The sequence below is a fragment of the Scomber japonicus genome, chromosome 13 (assembly GCF_027409825.1).
Source record: "Scomber japonicus isolate fScoJap1 chromosome 13, fScoJap1.pri, whole genome shotgun sequence".
NCBI classification, from domain to species: Eukaryota; Metazoa; Chordata; class Actinopteri; order Scombriformes; family Scombridae; genus Scomber; species Scomber japonicus.
Genome location: NC_070590.1, coordinates 15829746 through 15849018, shown reverse-complemented (window position 1 = coordinate 15849018; position 19273 = coordinate 15829746). Strand labels below are relative to the sequence as shown.

At 38.7% G+C, this 19273-nt stretch overlaps 1 protein-coding gene across 1 annotated transcript in view; it reads left to right on the top strand.

Moving 5' to 3' along the window:
• The first annotated feature begins 723 nt into the window (after positions 1 to 723).
• LOC128371940 (disks large homolog 4) overlaps positions 724 to 19273 on the top strand; it is a 39190-nt gene continuing 20640 nt past the window's right edge. The window contains exons 1-3 of the mRNA XM_053332355.1: positions 724 to 825; positions 10655 to 10816; positions 17865 to 17921. Of these exons, the coding sequence (XP_053188330.1) occupies positions 724 to 825; positions 10655 to 10816; positions 17865 to 17921 (321 nt within the window). The remainder of the gene's footprint in view (positions 826 to 10654; positions 10817 to 17864; positions 17922 to 19273) is intronic.

Sequence of the window (19273 nt, the reverse complement as noted above, 5' to 3'; positions counted from 1 at the left end):
TCAGCTCAATCACCAAACCAGATACATGAAGACATTTTGTAGCCTTCAGGCTGTCCGCTGATTTGAAACATTTCAGCACCATGGACAGCCCCTCGGCGTGTCACCGCTGTTCCAACAGGGGGCGCAGTAGTCACACTGTAACGTGGTGTTGAACCAGGCGGCTTGATGTGGCATCATAAATACCTCCAAGCTATCACTGCTTTGAGATTAATGTGGACTTTAAAAAAAAAAAAAAAAAACTTTAATACTATTAGGAGTATTATTTGCATGCTGCCTCTGGGGAGAACTAGTGCTGTATATTCCGTTTCCTCACCGATTTTACCCATGATTCCAGCTGCGCATAGAGTACAAACTTTACGGTCAATCATTAGAGAGAGAGAGAGAGAGAGAGAGAGAGAGAGAGAGAGAGAAAGACTTGTGCATATCAGTGATGCTCCCGGTGTATTACCATAGGACAACATGTTAATATATAGCCACAGACCGACGCTTTGAACGTGACAAACATGCATGATCTGAAGTTGCATAAAAACAGGCCTATTGGACCGGAGCACCGTTAACGGTCACATTTCAACCGGGCAGCCCGTCTATTAACCTGCACCACCGAACCCCCCCTCCTCCCCTTCCCCTCCTCCCCTCTCATCCTCCGCGGCTCTCATCTAATTGTATCGCGGCTCTGGCTGAGTGGCGGCGGAAGGAGCAGCTCTGGTGTGAGGCTTTGGACTGATGTCTCTGCCTGTCAGGAATTTAAAGTGTCTCTCGCCGGTCATGTGCCAGTGTAAGGTCATCTGCAGCAACCGGACCCTCTCTCTCATGTTCGGGTGCAAGGTAGGTGTAAGCCTGGGGTGCAGCCGATGGTTGCAGCAGCAGCAGCGATCAGTTTATCTAAATGCACAATGTGGGATTTGTACTAAGTGTACAACATAAACATAATGAGGGAGAGAATAGGCCTCTGTAGGAGAATGCGCGTTTTATGTTTATGCCAGTTGTGATTGCATTGCTTCCATCTGCTGAATTTAGCTCATTTGAACCGCGCTTTTCTCACTGCACGGCTACTATACAATCAGTACAGTGATCACACTCACCTACAGCTCTCTCTCTCCTGCTCTAATGCTTTCAGGCTTTCAGGTGTCAGCTTATGCAAATGTATATAACCTTTTGCATCACCGCGTGGTCGTGTTTTTGCGCTCATAATGGTCGATTTGGATTTACACAGAGGCAGGCTACAGCATCCTATGCATGCACGGTTGTGTTATAGGTGATGGCTTTTCTTTACTATAAACGTTTCTTGATGTTTAATGAATGGGACGTCCATCACTATCAGACGTCTCCTCCTTATCTGTAGGGTTGGTCACTTCAGGGCCAACCATGGGTTCCTAAAGGAAACTGCATGGCAAGCTTTTGACCTTGGGAAATGCACTTTATTGCTCAGAGCCACTTTAACATCATTCATCATCGGGGAAACTGTACACTGCAAGAGAGGCTTTATCCAAGCCTGAAATCAGGTAACATGAACAGTGCCCCTGCTGCTTCCTGATGAATCAGAGCCAGGCTCTCAGCTGCTTTTTTATCAGGCAGAAAAAGAAAAAAATGAAAAGAAAAGAAAAACAGGCTGTTTAGCTGTGCTTTTGCAATATGGTTTTGGCTTTTGACTTAATGCTGAGGGGAATATACTGTCTTTTTCCATCCCAACATTTGTCCACTGAAGAGTCCATCACATCCCAAATCCCCCTCCTCCCTCCCAGCTTCAGGTGTTTCCAGTATGGCAGCCAGCTCAGAGTTCCCCTCCACATGGCACTCTGGGCTGTTGGCTTTATGACGCCAAATCTGACTATGCTGGTCCAGGAATTGTCCCGACACGTGCCAAAATGATGTGTACATGTGTACAGAGCCTCGGATAATTTGTTTGTTGTTTCACTCCCTACACTGTGGTTGGTGTTCTGCGTTGTTGCAAGAATCTAATTCATTTCTTCTATCATTAATTTGTGAATCTTCTTATTGGTTTAGGTAATTGCTAATGATTAATCATGATTATTTTTACATTTAGCCTTGTAGATGACACAAATATCTGTATTTGAGAGGCTCTGCTTGTAAAATTAATGTGGGTGTTTGCTTTCTAACGATGTGAAAGGGTGGTCCTGCTGTGCTCATACTAGCACAGATAATACCATGTGTCCCCGCCTCATTCTCTCCTGGCTCATTCCATCCTCCATATCTGCATAGGAGACACCACAGCCTTTAAACATATTAAAATTCTCCTTCCACAGGTGCAAGTTGTCTCTACAGTCATTGTGATTGACCAGTGAAATGTAACTCCACAGCATACAGTCATCCTGTAATAAAGTCAGATTTAAAAATAGGATTAACTACTCAGTTAAACTGAATTGTGCTTTTCTTACAGTGTGTAATACTGGTTATGAAAGATCTGGCTCATGGTAATCAGGTTCAGTTCATCTCAAGCACACATTACAAGTAAATATTTAGATTTTTTGTTTTTGTTTATATTTATATAGTGTTATACCCTCCAATAATACTGTGTATTTCCTGCAGCTCAGTAGCTCTTAAACAACTTTGTCCAGTGTGTTAAATTCTCATGGTGGGTTGTTACTGGTGGTGTATCAATGATATGGCCGATATGTGGTTTACTGTTCCTCTACATCCTGTCTATGTGTTTCCATACATTTCAAGCTTTCATATATTTTCCAGGATTATCAAATGTTTGCTGAAGAATTTACATTTCAATAGCTGCTACATGACTGGTCATTTTCCAAGGTGATCTTCCAAGGATATTTGTTTCCTTTGTCCTTAAACAGAGACCAGCAGAGAGCCTCCCAGTCATTTCAAACTCAGGATCTTAATTAAAAGGGTCTTTATGTGGCTGGAAGCACTCCTGCTTTAACTTGCTATTTTATGCTTAATGCTCATTGATGGCCTCACAACATTTAATCAGACTGCCTTAAGATACAATACAGTGAAGTACTTATATTGAAGGCTATTCAATGTAAACTAACCAAAGGATAGAGTTTAAATGGAAACTGAGTATGTAATTAATCATTTATGACTTGAGGATCAGTGTGCCTTCATCTTAATATCAAGATCGATGACCCACTCGCCCTGAGAGTCAATTCTAAAATATCTTTACTGGAAAATGGACAGGAAAACGACCTGCTGTCACTCATTACCAGCCAACCAATCATGTGGTCAGGAGTAACGAGTTAGAAAATATCTGAGGATGATACCAGAGCAGAGGTGGTTCGCTGTAGTTATGTGCAGTCAGTGTTCCTGTGTGTGAAAGTCTGGGTTTTACATTTCACATCCTTACTGTAACTGTTTTTATAGCTTCGCAAACACACATTTCCTTGTATGGATTTGACCTATTTTATCCTGCCGTTTCTATCATCTTTAAAAAGAGCAGAAACTCCGACAGTAAGAAATGCAGCAACAATGTGTGGTGGCAGACATTTACTAATGCATTGTTCAGGTCTTAGATTGAATCTACCTTTCAAATCCTGCAGCTGTTGTTGTGTGAGCAATATGTGCAGGTTGTAGGTGTAAGTAGCACACTCACAGTGTAAAAGCACTGTACAGAAATGGCCCTTATCTATCTGTAAAACCATGCAACAACAGGAATAACAGCAACTGACGACATGTAGGTGTTGCTCATCAAAGCAGACAGTGTCTTGCTGATGGGATGACACAGCAGAACATATGGGTTTTCTACAAGAGAACCAATGGTTCATTTGACAGAACTCAAATACTCAAACTTGCCAACACAATCTTTTACATATGTTGCAACCACCGGGATAAATTGCAATAATATGCAGAATCTTCATATTATTGCAAGATGTGTTGCCCACTGACAAGGTTTATCATTTAAAACCTTGAGGTGAACATATCAGAGCTGCAGAAATGGTGATGGGCTACTTGAATAACCAATAGAGGCCTGTTTCATAGTTCAGAAGTGGACTGTCAGTTAACGTCAGATATTTTTAAATGTATGTCGATTGTCAGACGCTGAACAGATAAGAGCATTAGATATTAAGAAACTCACTCCGCTACGCATCTGGCACAGATATGCATCATCAAGCTTTGAAATCAAATTTAGTGCAAGTGAAGCGCACAGACAGAATCAAAGTAACTCAACCTCCAGGACATGTTCATTCACAGAATGCAGAACACATAAATACACTCCAAGACAGCATTTTTCTCTAAAAACATGAGGAAACCACTAAACCATGACCACAATCTAACATAAAAATATTTTTTCCATCCTGAAATCAGCCTCTTAGGTGTGTACAGTCGGTTGTGGCTGTCAGTATGTAGTTGCTACTGTATGTTGGATTTTAATGTGAGTGAGCTATGTTATCTGTATTTAGACTGATTTTTCACACGTTAGAGATAAACTGATTCCCCTCTTTTACTACATATTTGCAGCAAATAGACACATTTTGAAAGGTGCTTTTTGCTGCTGTTTTTGCATCATAGGATGAAAGAATATACACACTGTTTCCATTGCTGCATGTTTTGTCTTCAGTGAAACCCGTAACCAGTCTTACAGCGCTGTGTGTTAAAATGGCCTCCGCTTGCATGTTTGTGTGTGTGGACAAAACAGAGGAATGGGGGGAGGGTTAACACTACAATCCCCCACTACAAGTGCAACATACATGAAAATGTATGTACTCAGCATAAAAACTGTGTATGCATGCTTGCTCTGACAAAGGGGGCGGAGGGTGGGTGGAGATAATTAAGATGACTGAGTTTTTGTGTAAGCATGAGACCTGTGAGCAAATTAATCCAGAGTTTGACTCTTTTTTTGAGATAATCAACTGTAGCTGAATAGTTAATGTGGCGATTTTTTGGAGTATAGCTGTTTTACAAGGTCTTTTTTGTTTGCATTGTATGATACAATGTCCTAAAAAACTGCAGTTATAGCAGGTTTGGTTAAATTTGAGGTCCTTGTCTGTTGTGTCAGTTTAAGTCAGGTTTAACTGAGGGTATCTTGTTTCATCAGATTAGGGTAAGGTATTTATAATGGTTTCACCTAGTTTAGTGTAAAAATTCAACCTCTGTCTTCCTATAAAAATATCATTCTGTCCATTTCTTGTCTTACAAATAAGCATGGAGTACAACCGCACAACCCTCAGCAGAAGCACTGCAGCCAAGCACCCACTATGGCACCATTTAGTGTATCTATGCTTCTAATCTAATTATTAAATTTGAGGATGATACATCTGTGTGGGTCTCATCAATGCCAATGATGAATCATCCTTCAGAAATGAGATTCAGAATCTCATTAATTCAAGGACATAAATTAACAAGAGAATATTCCAGACTGAAATGTAAGAACGACAGAATGTTGGGGGAAAAAATGTTTTCCTTATGTATTTTTTATTATTTTTCCTGTTTCACTGTTGTAATACAGCCCTTCCAGTGGTGAAGGACGTCCAGAAGCACTTTAGGGGTATTATATTTTTAGAGACAGTCTTAAGTTTGGTTGGGACAGTAGCGTACAGCTCAAAGTATTTTTTGATAAAAGTTTAAGTAGGATAATCAAGGATGTCTCCTCACAACCACCTTAAAAGGACATATTCTACACCTTTTCATACAAATCGAGGTGTTCTTGTGACTGTTTTTGGAGCTTGAGTTATAATAACAAATGGACAAATATATTATCAATCATAAATGTGTAAAAATATTTCCACTCTTGCTTCCTAGCTTTGTGTCATTTGGCATGTACTTTTAAATGATGCTCTTAGAAAAAAGATGTCAATCTGAAAACTGCTGCCATCCACTTAGCACGACAGCACTGAGAGATGAACTTATAGAAAAAATTCTGCTCCAAAAATATTGAAATGTCTCAAAATGTCTCTGGTATTTACTGATTGCAATGACAATGTTGAGGTTCAACTTGTATTGATGAGTAGATCTTTCTACGGTAGCAGTGCTGTTCAGGTAGAAGCTTTGTATTTGGCTGTTTATTTTTCAGCATTTCAAAGAAATTAGAGCGATTACACCCAACAGCAGACTTAAATTTAGGGCAAAGAGGGTGAATCTAGAGTGTATCCATGGGGGGTATAAGAAGCTCTTTGTTGCAGCCCCACTTTTTGATTTCGACTGGGTGGATTCTTACAGTATCCTGCCTGGTGCAGCTTTAAGCACTCTGCCCCGTGGTGAATGTAAAGTCTGTTGTTGTTGTTGTTGTTGCAGCATACATAGCTACAGGATACTAACACTTGTCAAAGTGTTGTGGTGAAACACCTTGGAGAATAGTCTGAAGTTAGCATTGGCAGAAGTTGAGTGAATTTCCTGTTCTCTAAGGCATACATATACATGAAAAAAACAGTTGTAGTGGTAGGTGTTGGCTGGCAGCAGTCATTGTGATAATGCAAATGAGATGAAAGCTGTGTTGGGGTTTGGCACTTGAGGAGACACTTGTGAGTGAAAATCAACTGAGAAGACAACAATGGCTGTATTGTCATGAATCATAGAGGAAAAGAGAAAGTTTTGATGACCATCGCGGACAAACATTAACTCTCATGAGCAATCTGTTAACGTGAAAAGGAGTGATGATGCTATGTGGCACATGTGTCATTTTTCTTACATGTCATCTTGATGTCCGACAGATACTAAAATGTCTGCATGTATTCTGCTCAATTGTGGCTGGTATAATGGTGCCAGTGGGTGGATGTGATGGTTTGGTCCACTAATATCCAGCAGGTGGTCTGGCCCACATATAGAGGAAGGTAAATTAACTTCTATACATCTACTGATGGATGCACTCAAGATAAAGCCAAGGTCACTTTAAAAAAATATGTATACACCCAGCATAAATCATCTGTTTGAATTCATCAGAGCAGCAAATGTTAAAATTAATCCAAACATAGGAGGGGAAAAATGGATTAATCACAGTTAAAGAAAATGCAAATAGATTAACTTGCAAAAGCTTAAATTCTGTGAACATTCAATGGGGTTCTGCCATCTTTAATATACACCTGAGGAGCCTCCTATGGTTCCTGCAAATGCATTTACAGTCTGAGTTTCTTGGAAATTATATGTGTGAGAGGTGAGGTTAGCTTTCATTCCATTACCTAATGCACAGTAATTTAAAAGCTCAAGCTTGGACCTTGAATTACAATCTGAGATGATGGCAGATAGTATTTGACATTTGCTCTACATTAAGTTACCTCATTAAGCCATTAAAGGAACAGCTTATTCAGCCTCTTAGTGTGCAATTCTTATTACACTACAGGAGGGCCGACACATGCAACTGCACACTTTGGAGACTTTCTATGTATTGACCTTTATAACACAATATTTCCTTAAAGATAAGCTGGTTTTCTTCCACCATGATTTACTGATACAATTAAGTCTACTAAACCCAAAGGTATTTTGTTGCAGTGGTAATTTAGTGGACTGCTTGTACAGTAAGAAGCAGATTTTAATTGTTGCAAGCTGTTAGAGGTGCCTTGCTTGTACAAAAAGCACCCTGGGAAAATACATTTTATTGACATGATGTCCAATTATGTTTATTAAAACAGAGTACATCATATCTTGTTTGTTTTGTGTGTACTATTGAAGCTTTGTATTAATTTAGTGAACATGGGAGTGCATGTGATTTATTACAGAATGTTTCCTCATCCTTATCTTCATATACCAACACAGATTGTAAAAGATCTGTTAGTGCCTCTGCCTGATTAAGATATAATACATCTGGCAATATATTTAAAAACAATAAAGGAGAATAATTTGCAGGCAGACATACTCACTGTCAAACTAAATTAGGGCTGCAACCAGGGATTATTTTCATTATCGATTAATCTTCTGATTTTGTTTTTGATCAATTGATTAATAATTTTGTTCTGTTTAATTTCTAAATTGTGACATATGTCAAACACATTTTCCTACAGACCACAGTGACATCATTGGATGTCTTATTTGGTTCAAACAACGGTCCAAAATCCAAAGATCATAAATGTTCTGTAATGAAAGACAAGGAAAAGCAGCAAATAAATAAACATTCTCCAGAATAAAGTCAGGAAAAAAGGCGGCACTCCACAGTTAAAAACAGCAGAAAGAATGGCCTCATGTATTATGTATCTTTTAGAAAAATGTAATCACAATGAATAAAAAGCAGCAAGTACTCTAATATGTGAGCCTAGAAGCCTCACATTTTGGGCATTTTTGCTTTAAAATAAGACCTAAATGATTAATCAATTATCCAAAAATATGCAAATTAATCTTCTGACAAATCAGCTCTGAACTAAATGTTATAAAACAATGATAAACAGTATTTTAAAAAAAGCACAATAGATAAAAGCAATAGTTCAGGCTGAACAAGACCCTTCCACTTTCACTATCACTGTCATGCATACATTATAGACATCAATGCATGACTAAGAATAACTTGGTGCTTTTGATTAATCCTGTCTAGTGATAAATGTTAATTTTAATGTTAATTTCAATATGTCTTGCTCACTGCTGACCTCCAGTGCAACAATATCTTGTAACAAAGCTTTTTTGTTTTGTTGTTAACATGTGTTCCTGATTTAAATATTGGTTTCTCATACTGAATAAATTCTGCACTTTAACAATCAGACAGTATTTTACAATGAGTGAATGTGTGTAAGATAGTGAAGCTTATGTGTAATGTTGCAGGTCTGTGTAAAACATTTATGGAAAAGGGAAAATACTAACTGCTTCTGCACTCTTCAGAGAAAAGGTAACTGGCGAGGTGTAATCATCTCAAGCAGAAGCTCACTGTCGTTGCTCCCAGGACTCAGAGCTGCTCATTTTCACTCAAGCAATCAAGGACTGATTCACACCTGCAATAGCAGGTGAATACAATGATGAGTAATTAACTGGCTGGAAAGCTGTAATGAACTGTGATGATACCCAGGAGTTAAGTGTTCCCGTACTCTCTTACTGATTTTTGGCACTGTGATAAATACTTTAAAATGCTCCTTTAATTTCACACTAATCTACAGTATTTACATTTCTCATCATATGTATGAAATCAGCTTTTTAGTCAAAATTCAATTAATCAGATTGTTGTTATTCACCTCCAAATAAATAAATCTTGGACTCACTGAGTAATCATACAAGAGGAAATGCACCTAAAGCTCTCTCAAGAAAGACAGTTTGTTAGAGAGCTTTAGCATTGACGGTCACATCCCCCACCAGTGGGACAGAAGGCAACATGGCAGCATGAACGTTGTCATGCAGGAGAGGGGGAGGCAGCACAGACCAAAGTGCTTAGGGCTACTTTGTGCTGTGATTCATGTAATGTAATTGTTCTATTTGAGTTTTGACTTAATGTTTTGTTATTCTATAAAACTTTTCAGAGTTTACTGACATAGGCAGGACTGAGAATAGTTCATTAAGTGGTAGTTGTTCAGTTCTGTATTATACTGTATAAGGGTAGTTAATGGTATAAAGGTAGGTCATATTTTACAACCTACGTTTACATTAATATAGCCCAGTGACTGCAGAGCTTAATAAAGAAAGATCAATTGCTTCCTGCCTACTAACATGTCGTATGGCATCCTGCTTTCAACAACTATTCATTTTCTATTTGGTTCATTGCTGCTGTTTCCTGCTTCCCTTTAATGATACTCTCACCTTCTTTTTTCATTTTTACCCATCCCCCTCACTTTCTCCTCTATCTTCATCTCTATTTCACTCCTTCTCTTACTTGCTGTCTCAGTGTAATGTGATCCAGGACCGATGCTGGCAGCCCCAACTGTGGCACTGCAATCTCTGCTCTGCTCTGGTTGCTAGGCAGCCTGTCTGAGACAGGGCTCAGTGATGCACCTCCCTCTCCGTCTGCCTCCAAAAAAAAAAGAAAAGGGGGGGGGGGGGGGAGTGGCAGTGGCTGGCCATCAGGCCATCAGCCAAAATTCAGATGATCCCTCCAAATTTCTCTGTTTTCAGAATGAGATGCTTCACATCTGCAGTGCAGCAGAGCATATTGTGAGTCTGGGGGGTGGTAGGCGGGTACAGATTTGTAACAAAAACACAAGTGCTAACAAACAGGACAGCGTGGCAGATCTCCACTGTGATCGCTGCCCACCTTCTGATGAGTTTGTGATGGAAAATGCTGTGTGCAGATTTTGTGTTATCACACCTAGAATGAAGCCTACCATGTGTGGCTACCACAGTGGGCTGCTGGCAGGCTGCCCAGGTGTGGGATATCGGTAGGGGAGTAAGGTTACTGGGAAGAAGCTGCATGATCTGCATTAGAGCCACTGTGAGTCATGGCTCTGGTTGCTCCATGTGGTTGTGGAGGACGACCGCCTTGCTCATCAATGTACAATGGTGACATTTGGAGGCCTCTGTTTCTATGATGTCTTTGGCTTGCACTTGTGGGCGTCACACATGTTATGGGATTTACAAGACATGGATATAAATTGTCAGCATTTGGCTAAAAAATAATCTGTGATGAAAATACTGGTTTTCGTCCTTGGAGAGGAGAGTCTGTCATTTATATGTGAATGTTCAAAGGACAGAAAACACCACTGAAAGTCTACAATAATCAGGCTGACAGTAGATTCTATTTGCGAGTTAAACATTATAAACCTTCGGCATTGTTTTCTGCCACTTCTTACATATGTGAAGTTAGGACTAACAGCCATGTCTGCATCTGTGTGTGTGTCTGCAGAAGTACAGGTACCAGGATGAGGAGACGCCCCCCTTGGAGCACAGTCCAGCACATCTGGCTCCAGGGAAAAGTGCCGAGATGCTTCACATGAGTGACAAGAACCTAGCTGCCATGGAGGCTATACATGGCTACACACCACACACACATATCTCTCCTGTCAAGGTAAGACACATGCTCACACACACACACATACACTTTTGTACACAGTTGATCAATACCTAACAGCATTACAACAGCACAACACAGTCAGCTGTCAGCACTGTTACTGTGCTAGAATACAAACACACTTCATCTCCTTGAAAGGTGAACATACGGTGACATATGGCAGCATGCGTCACACACACATTCCTCAACCAGCAGGTCACAATTTACCCCACAATACCTTTATTACAACATAATGTCTGTGACACAGTATAATTGCCCTCTATGTCCACTGAGTGAGTCCATTTTCCAAATTTTTCTTCCACATATAAAAGTACACTAACCGTAGCTACTGGAGAAGTAGGTGAATGTATTGATTGTATGAGAAAGACTTAAAATTAAAACAAAATGAGACATGATTATGATAACCCTGTTCCTTTCAATGCATTACCAGTTTGAAAACCTCTGGTTCAATCACCAGACAGAGAGCCAATAATGTTTTCTTCATTCTACATTGCTTAATTCAGATACATAACTCTAAACTTGTGAAGTTTATAGTAAGAGTTCAATGTAGCCCATACACTGTTACAGCACATTATGTCATAATTGAAATGGTGTGTTGCCTTGAAATGAAGCAATTCTCAAATATAAACACTTTGATGGGAATGTAATATATTTACGAGGCAATTTGATATCCGATCTTAATTGCATGAAAATCAAAGTGCAAGTGGCGTTCAGGATTGAGTAATCTGATCCCCTGAACCACATCAAGATGTGGTCAGAGATCCATTTATTGTAATTGATTCCAAAGTGTGGCAGCGGTAATGGTTTTTATTAATAGATGGAAGTGAAAGCTCTTATTTGTTTTTTGTTTTTTTTAAATGAAGACACTATAACACAATAGCGTAATTGGAACATTACAGTTGCAGGAACAGAACCACACACATTTATGAAGAAATGTCTGATTCCTCATATAATCATCATGAGACTGATTATTTTCCTTTAAGCAACATAAAGCTTTAACAATGGAAAGGGGAAAAAGTCATCCAGAGCTGCACGTACGCTAACACGATATACAATCGTTGTAGCTCCCAGTACGGACACTGAACCGCTATTCAGACACATTATCTTACAAATGCTAAATCTAATCGAGAGATACAAACCTCTGTGAGACATCGACGCAGACAACGCTGGAGCCGATGGTCACGCGGTGAAAGCATACAGCTGACATCAGTAGGAACATGAGTGCAGTCACTTTGCCCCGGAGTGCATTAATGAATACATACTGCAGCTACAAAAGCAAGCAGGTGTAAGCTATATTGTCCACTTAATAATGATCCATCTCATATGCCCACTCATGTTGTTTAACTGCCTCACTGGCTTTTAAGACTTAAGAGTTCCTGTATTTATTTGCTTGAAGGGGAAAAAGTGTTTCACTATTTCCCACATGGGATTACCGTGAAGTCCCCGAGGAGCAGATATGTCTATTAAAATGCTCCTTTTTTTAATGAGCAGAGAGTTGAGGATATGGTTATTGTGCTTTACAGCTGCTATTTAAAACATACAGAGCCTGTTCAGCGTGAGCTGCAACGGCACATGGAGAGTTCTCCTTGAGGGTGCTGAGAGGGTGCTCGGTTTAGGAACGCCAGTGAAGAGTAGTGATATTACAGAGTCAGTTCAGGTATCTTTGCTACCAGGAACTCATTTGATGGCACACGACTAACTCTCAAAGAGACAGATTTTTAAACGAGTGTCACATCAACACATCACATTGGCACAGGTTAATGAAACTGCACTGTATGACAGCAATCAGCTAAAACCTGTCTTATGTAATAATGTGTCATTTGAGACCAACCGTTTAAGTGCAGGTTACTTGCTGCTGCACCATTACTTTTCAGTGAGTGTCATATCAAAAGAAATGTACGTAATGAATCCAAACCCCTAATCTGATTTACATTAATCCATTTTTATACTTCTCAATGTTGCTTTGTCTTATGTTTCACACTGCGCGCTAGTATAAGCAGCTACTTGGAGACCGTTGAGTATAAACAACAAGAGATATATATAATACTGAGAGAAAGCATTGGTTGTTATGTCAGTGTCCACTACTGGAGGTTCACAACAGGAAGGTAACACACGTGAGTCTAATATTTCATGCCAATATTAGAGTAGTTAGTCTTGTATTTTAATATAAACACCCAACCCACAGTCATACTGATAGAAACTAGTTCTGTATGATAAGAAAATATTGTTTACTTCTATTAAAAATAGACAACATGTTGTCCCTTACTGACCCTTCTCACTGTTTGAATGAATTCCTCAGCAGAGTTTGTCATCCAGCACCATGCCAAGGGATCAGTAATTATTCAGGGTGGTGATGGGTGCACCATTTATTATGAGGACAGGGACGGAGACTTGCTCCTTTCTCTAAAATATGCCATTATGAGGTAATTTAAGTCTGTTTAAAAGTCTGTTTTATGTGGTGTCAGCCCTCTGGTGTTTCAGATACATTACATGACTCATTCAATCCATTCCCAGAGGCTTAAGTATTAGAAATTTTGACAGTTTTTTCTGTCAATGCATCAGCATGTCCAAATACTGGAAATACAGTATTGTATCATGCCAAGTAATAACTATATTGGAAGTAAGAAGTTAGTATTTATAAAACATCTAAAGATACATTTCATGAAGAGATGGGGCTGGAGATATTCTATATTTTAATTATTAACAAATCACATGAAGACTACAATCACCAGTGAATATATGCCACAGTGCTAGTATTGTAACCAATCAGATAATGTATTCCTCTGTGCCTGTTTTGTGTCCAAAAACTATTTAAAAAAATCATTCATGAGTGATATTACTGCACTGGCTGATATGTGCCTTTGTTATGATGATCATGGGCACCAAAATCAATGCAGAGTCATAAACTGTACTGCTGCCATAAATACTCACTTAAGCACAAAATGTGTATTTATCCACAGCTAAAAATAGTCCCCAACAAATGCACTGTTTACTGCTGTTTGAGTAATGTTTACTAAAAGCAACAGTGCCCAGCTGTTTTGGGAAATGACTGAGCCTTAAATCTAACTATGTATTTGTGACCTGTTTTAAAGAGTTGCACTTTCAGTAGGAAAAAACCTTTGATCGTCACAACTGCTAACCTTAGCCAGTTCTCTCTTATGATCAGACATTGTACAAATTTTACATTTAATTATGTCTTTGATATCCAAATTTCCTATTTTAGAGCTTTCCATAACTGGGAAATTAGCTAATATTGGTTATTCAGTTTACGCAGAATATATTTACATCAAAAAGTCCAGCTCCTGCATACCTGACCTGCCTAAAAAAACAGAAAACAACTGTAGAACAACTGTAGACTGTTTGTATTTTTACATCATTTGTTAATATGTTATTTGGTAAAAATGTTTCTGTGGGAGGCAAACACTTCATCAACAGACCTTTACTGAGCATCAAAAGTTGAATGTTTCTTAATATGCCCTGATATCCTCCACATGACGTCACAGCCAAATCACTTTACTGGCTGTACTACACATTTAGATCATTGTTATAATGATTTGTGGAGTGTTTCATTTAGTGGACAAAGTGCATTCTGCTGGATGGCTGCTTTTATACAAGATAAACAAAGGAGCAGAAGCATCACTAAGAGGCAGCCGAGCTGAAGAAGTTGCAATACAACATTTAAACTACTCATCAGTCACTGGTGTTTTTTCTAACATGATTTTATGCCTTGAATTATGTCTTTCTGTTATGAGCCGAGGAGCTTTCACAAGTCTTTATGTTGTTTTACCCACCAATCACCAACAATTAATTAAAGAATGACACCTGACCATATTTAGTACTAAAACCATACAGATAAGGAAGTGTATTTATTTAATTTACTACTTGTGTGTTTGACTGCCATGTTCATGCTTACAGTAATACACACTGCTCCTTCCTTGATGTGGATTTCCTGTCCGCACGTAGCTAAAAAATAATAATAAATATTAGTCTATTGCCCAAGTACTATCATATTTAGTCAAACTGCACTTGCTCCAATAATATCCACATTGTATCTGAATGAATCTTGAATGTTTTCTGTTTGTATAAAGTGAGTGTTTACAAAATTTGGAGAAAATTTTCTTTCAATAGATGATCTGTTTGGCAGACTCTGTAACTAGCCTGAGTGCATTAATTAGCAAACATGTCACTATGAGACGCATAAACGGCAAATGCAACATCAGCTTGAACATATTTGACAGCTACAAATCAGAGTTCTACAGTATAAGACTCTAGTTTGGTTGGTCCCGCACTACCTTGTTGCCTTTATAGCACAAAAACGCTTTGGTGTCTGGAGGAATTTGTGGTTTAAAAGAAGCAGCAAAAACAGTGTCCCTCCAGACATCTGTAATGCTTCTGTGTAAAAACCCACCTAAAATCTTAAAGTGGCACTGCACCAGAAGAGTGTCCCATCCCTCCTCACTGCCTCACTGAGGCTTTGAATATTTCCTCCATTTGCAAACACGGTGTTCAAAATGTTCACAGATAAACTCTGAATCAAAACTTTAGAGAAACACAAAACGGAAACATGCCATACATGAATGGTGGAGAAAAGTTAGTGAAACTAAAATGATTTAATTCAACCTGGAGGATATTGTTTTCCTTCAACATGGACGGGAGCATGTTGATGTTGTTCACAATGTTTGGGGAACCAGGACTGGCCCTATTTCTATTTCTGGAATACTGCCATTATTTATGAAGTCGTGTGCTCCTCTTCTCGGAGAGATGAACGCACTGTGGAGCATAAAGGTCCATGCTCACTTTGTTCAAAGTGAATTGTTTGCACCATTATATCTGAGCACAGGGCTTCTTTAATATCAGGCTCAGGCAGATGGACGACAGGGGACCACATGCTGTTGGAGCCATTTTATCAATGATCATGATCAATGTGTTCTTATACATGCAAGTATATACACTGAATGCCAAATGTACTGTAATAGATTATCCATTATTTGAGTAATTGATGATGATGATGATGATGATGATGATGATTTAATGTTAGCTGGTTTATCTGTACTATGTTACTCCACCGCTACTATTCCCTCCTCACACAGTGTCATGATGACTTTTTTGGTTTTGTGACCCTTTTTATTACTGTGTGTTATGGTGAGTATCTTCAATGGAAACCGTGTTTAATTATTTTTTCACACCTCTTATTAGTTGTATGCCTGTGCTTCCCCTCTCCCCACACTACTCAGTCGCCCACCTGCACCCATCTCCCTGCCTGTGAGTGGGTGTCAGCAACTGAGAGGTTAAACCCCCTGAAAACCTGATTTAAAACCTGAAGTATTTCATTATAACATGAAATAATAATGACAAAAAAATTATAATTTCAGAATTTGTATAATTCTGAAATTTGTGCAATTTGTATAATTCTGAAATGGTAACATCCGATCATAACACTACTCAGGCTAAATGAACATATGTCTTCTGAATCATCTGTACAGTAATAATAATAATAATAATAACAATAATCAAAGTTTAGTTTGTAATGAAATATCCTTGGTTATTATTTTTTTATTCAAGAGTTAAACACCTTTAAAACTCTGTTAATCTGCTTCATCAGGTTACTGTGGGTAAATGACAGTGTAACACATGTGACATCACATTTTTCTACTTCAAATCAGTAATAAAGGCACGGAGAAAAATACAAATACAGACAATCTTCTGTTCACTCATAGTAGTCGATTGAGAAAAAAGGTTTGCAAGTCCTTTAAGGAAGTTGATTTATAAGTTAAAATTTCCCTGTATGAATCTCTGATGACTAAATAAATGAATAATGCTTCACTTTCTGCTGATGTGCCATTGACCAAAGTACTGTCCAAAATGTCTCCAGCAGAGCCATTAATAGTAGGCCATGACTATATTATGAAAGAGAGGTGCACAGATAGTACCTGTGAAAACCAGTATCAGCACTAATTCACCTCCTATGTACATGGATCAGCAACTAGAGCTGTCCCACCATCCATACTTTAATGATGTGCTTCACTGCAATATGAAGCTTTTCTGGTAAGAGGAAAAGTGTCTCCTGAGACATGAAAATGCTGCACTGCTGCTATCTATAAAGTTCATAGGCACACAGTACGTTGTTTCTTGAAATTTAAAAAAAAAATTCGGTCTGCAATCAATAACAGAAATGACCAGGATCATATAAGTATGTGTAATACACATTCATATACACGCATACAGATGTCTGAACTCTACCGGAGGGATGAACACCATTCTTCCAAAAGATATTCCCTCATTTGGACATCTTTGTGACAAGTTCACCCAAACCATGCCATCAAATGCCCCCCATAGCATACCATGTCCCCTCAATGAAGGGGTCAGGCATTCAGAGTCTTTACCTTTTTTTACCTTTAATTTATCACCCATCTTTATGTTAATGTAGGGAAGTAAAGGATTTAACTAAAACATTAAGTATATCAATGAATAATAAATATTATAGGTTAGATTTATATGTATGTTAATGGGTGATATATATTATGTTGTGCATTCTAATTTTCTAAATCTGAAGTTTATAATGTCATCAAATAATAGATACAGGCAAGTGACTCACGTAATATGTTATAACAGTTTTAGGTGTGCAAATGTCTTTAAATTCATGTATGAAATCTACAAGGCTCCAATGACATATGATGTAAAAATTCATGCATATTTAGTCGAACATTCTTGTACAGTATATGATATATGTTATATTAGAGTACAATTACAGTACAAGCAGTAAACGGTCAGATTCAAAGCCTATAGAATAAGGTTATTGCAGATATTTTTAAATTATATACTGTCTCATCAATATTCATAAATTCAGTTTTGGTAACCTGGTTTCGGTGGATCTCGGGTGTGAACCCAGATATGAATGTGTTAGTGTGCGTCATAAATTAACTTGTTGACATCCCCTCTGATCAATAAAAAAACCCCAAAAAACCTGAAGCAGTACCCGCTGTTCATCCCCTGTGCCCATCCGCATGCCCTGCACAATTACCCTCTCCCTTCTGTTGTTTTTCAGCCAGTGTTGATGTCTACAGGACACACTCCAATGTACACCTCCGCTGTTTCCACACTGGTAAGAGCACAGCGACCCGTGCCGCTATGTCACCCTTAAAGTTTGCGGTATCATCATCAGTCATCACCATCAGACTTGTGTCCTCATTGCACGTCGTTGCTTGGTTTGGTGTCTGATCGCAACGAGCCAGCTGTCCAGTCCAACTCCATTTTATCTGTACCACCAAAGAGTATGAGATAATCTGTTCATAGTCATTGTCATTGAAACCTTTTCTGGCTGAAAGATTTATGAACCTTGTACTCTGACTATTTTGGGGCCTGTAGCTACATGACTGAAACCAAAAACTTTTGAAATGTTGTGTATTTAAACTATAATGTGGAAATAATGTGTTGTGGTCTGGTTTCCATGAATGCAAATGTAAAAAAGTGATATGTGAAGAGCATATCAGAAAAATATGCATTGTGGATCAGTCCACTGTTTATGTGTACAGAAGCGGGAATGGTTTTTGTAGGCGTATTTCTTCTCAATCAAATGCAGATCAATGGTAAAGTACCCATGAGTCTATGAGACATAAGCAAAGATTAAACTAATCCTAACATGCATCACTACGTAAGCTTCGGCATGTCTTGAATGTGATATATTGAAGGTGTCGTGTGGCATGAGGACTCGATGGACAGACAGATGTAATCTTTTTGCAGGGCAGACAGAAACCTGTAGGTGTCAGTGTTAGACTGTGTATAGTGACTCTCATAACCTTGAAAAGACGGCTATAAAACATCTTTTATGATCAGACCGGTTGCATTAGCCTCATGAGTGGCTGAGGAGTTCATACTTAAGTGCAGTTAAGTCCCCAAACTAGCCACTTAAATCCAAACATGCAATAATGCAAAAACTGCCTAAAATGTCTTATTATCTGAATAGAAATGATTTAAAAGGAAGAAGCTGAACATAATTTATTGTCTTTGTGTGCTTGCACTGACCTTGACTACACTCCGTCTAACTGTGTGGCTTATAATTAAACTATTTAACATATGGGACATTCTGCACCCTTCAGTATTAAAGTCATCAGTCAGAAAAAAAGGGTTTGTATACACTGTCTCACACATACAGGGTCGTACTTTTGGTCCACATATGCATAGATTACATTTTTCCACACTGGTTTGGTAAAGTGTGTACTGTCTCAAAGATGCATTGCAGTGAAGCCTACGGTGTGGCTTTGCGGGTGGTGTAGTACTTGTGTGGTTGTCATTTATATGTGGGTGGTGTTGTCAGTTTGTCTCTTTATTGTTTCAATGGTGTGGGGTTTGCCAGTACCACTCCAGGGCCCATTGATTTATGGGTAGGATTATCTCTAGAAGCACTGCAATGGTTTGGCAAAGTGAGAGGAGATCTTTGGGTTATGTATATGATTA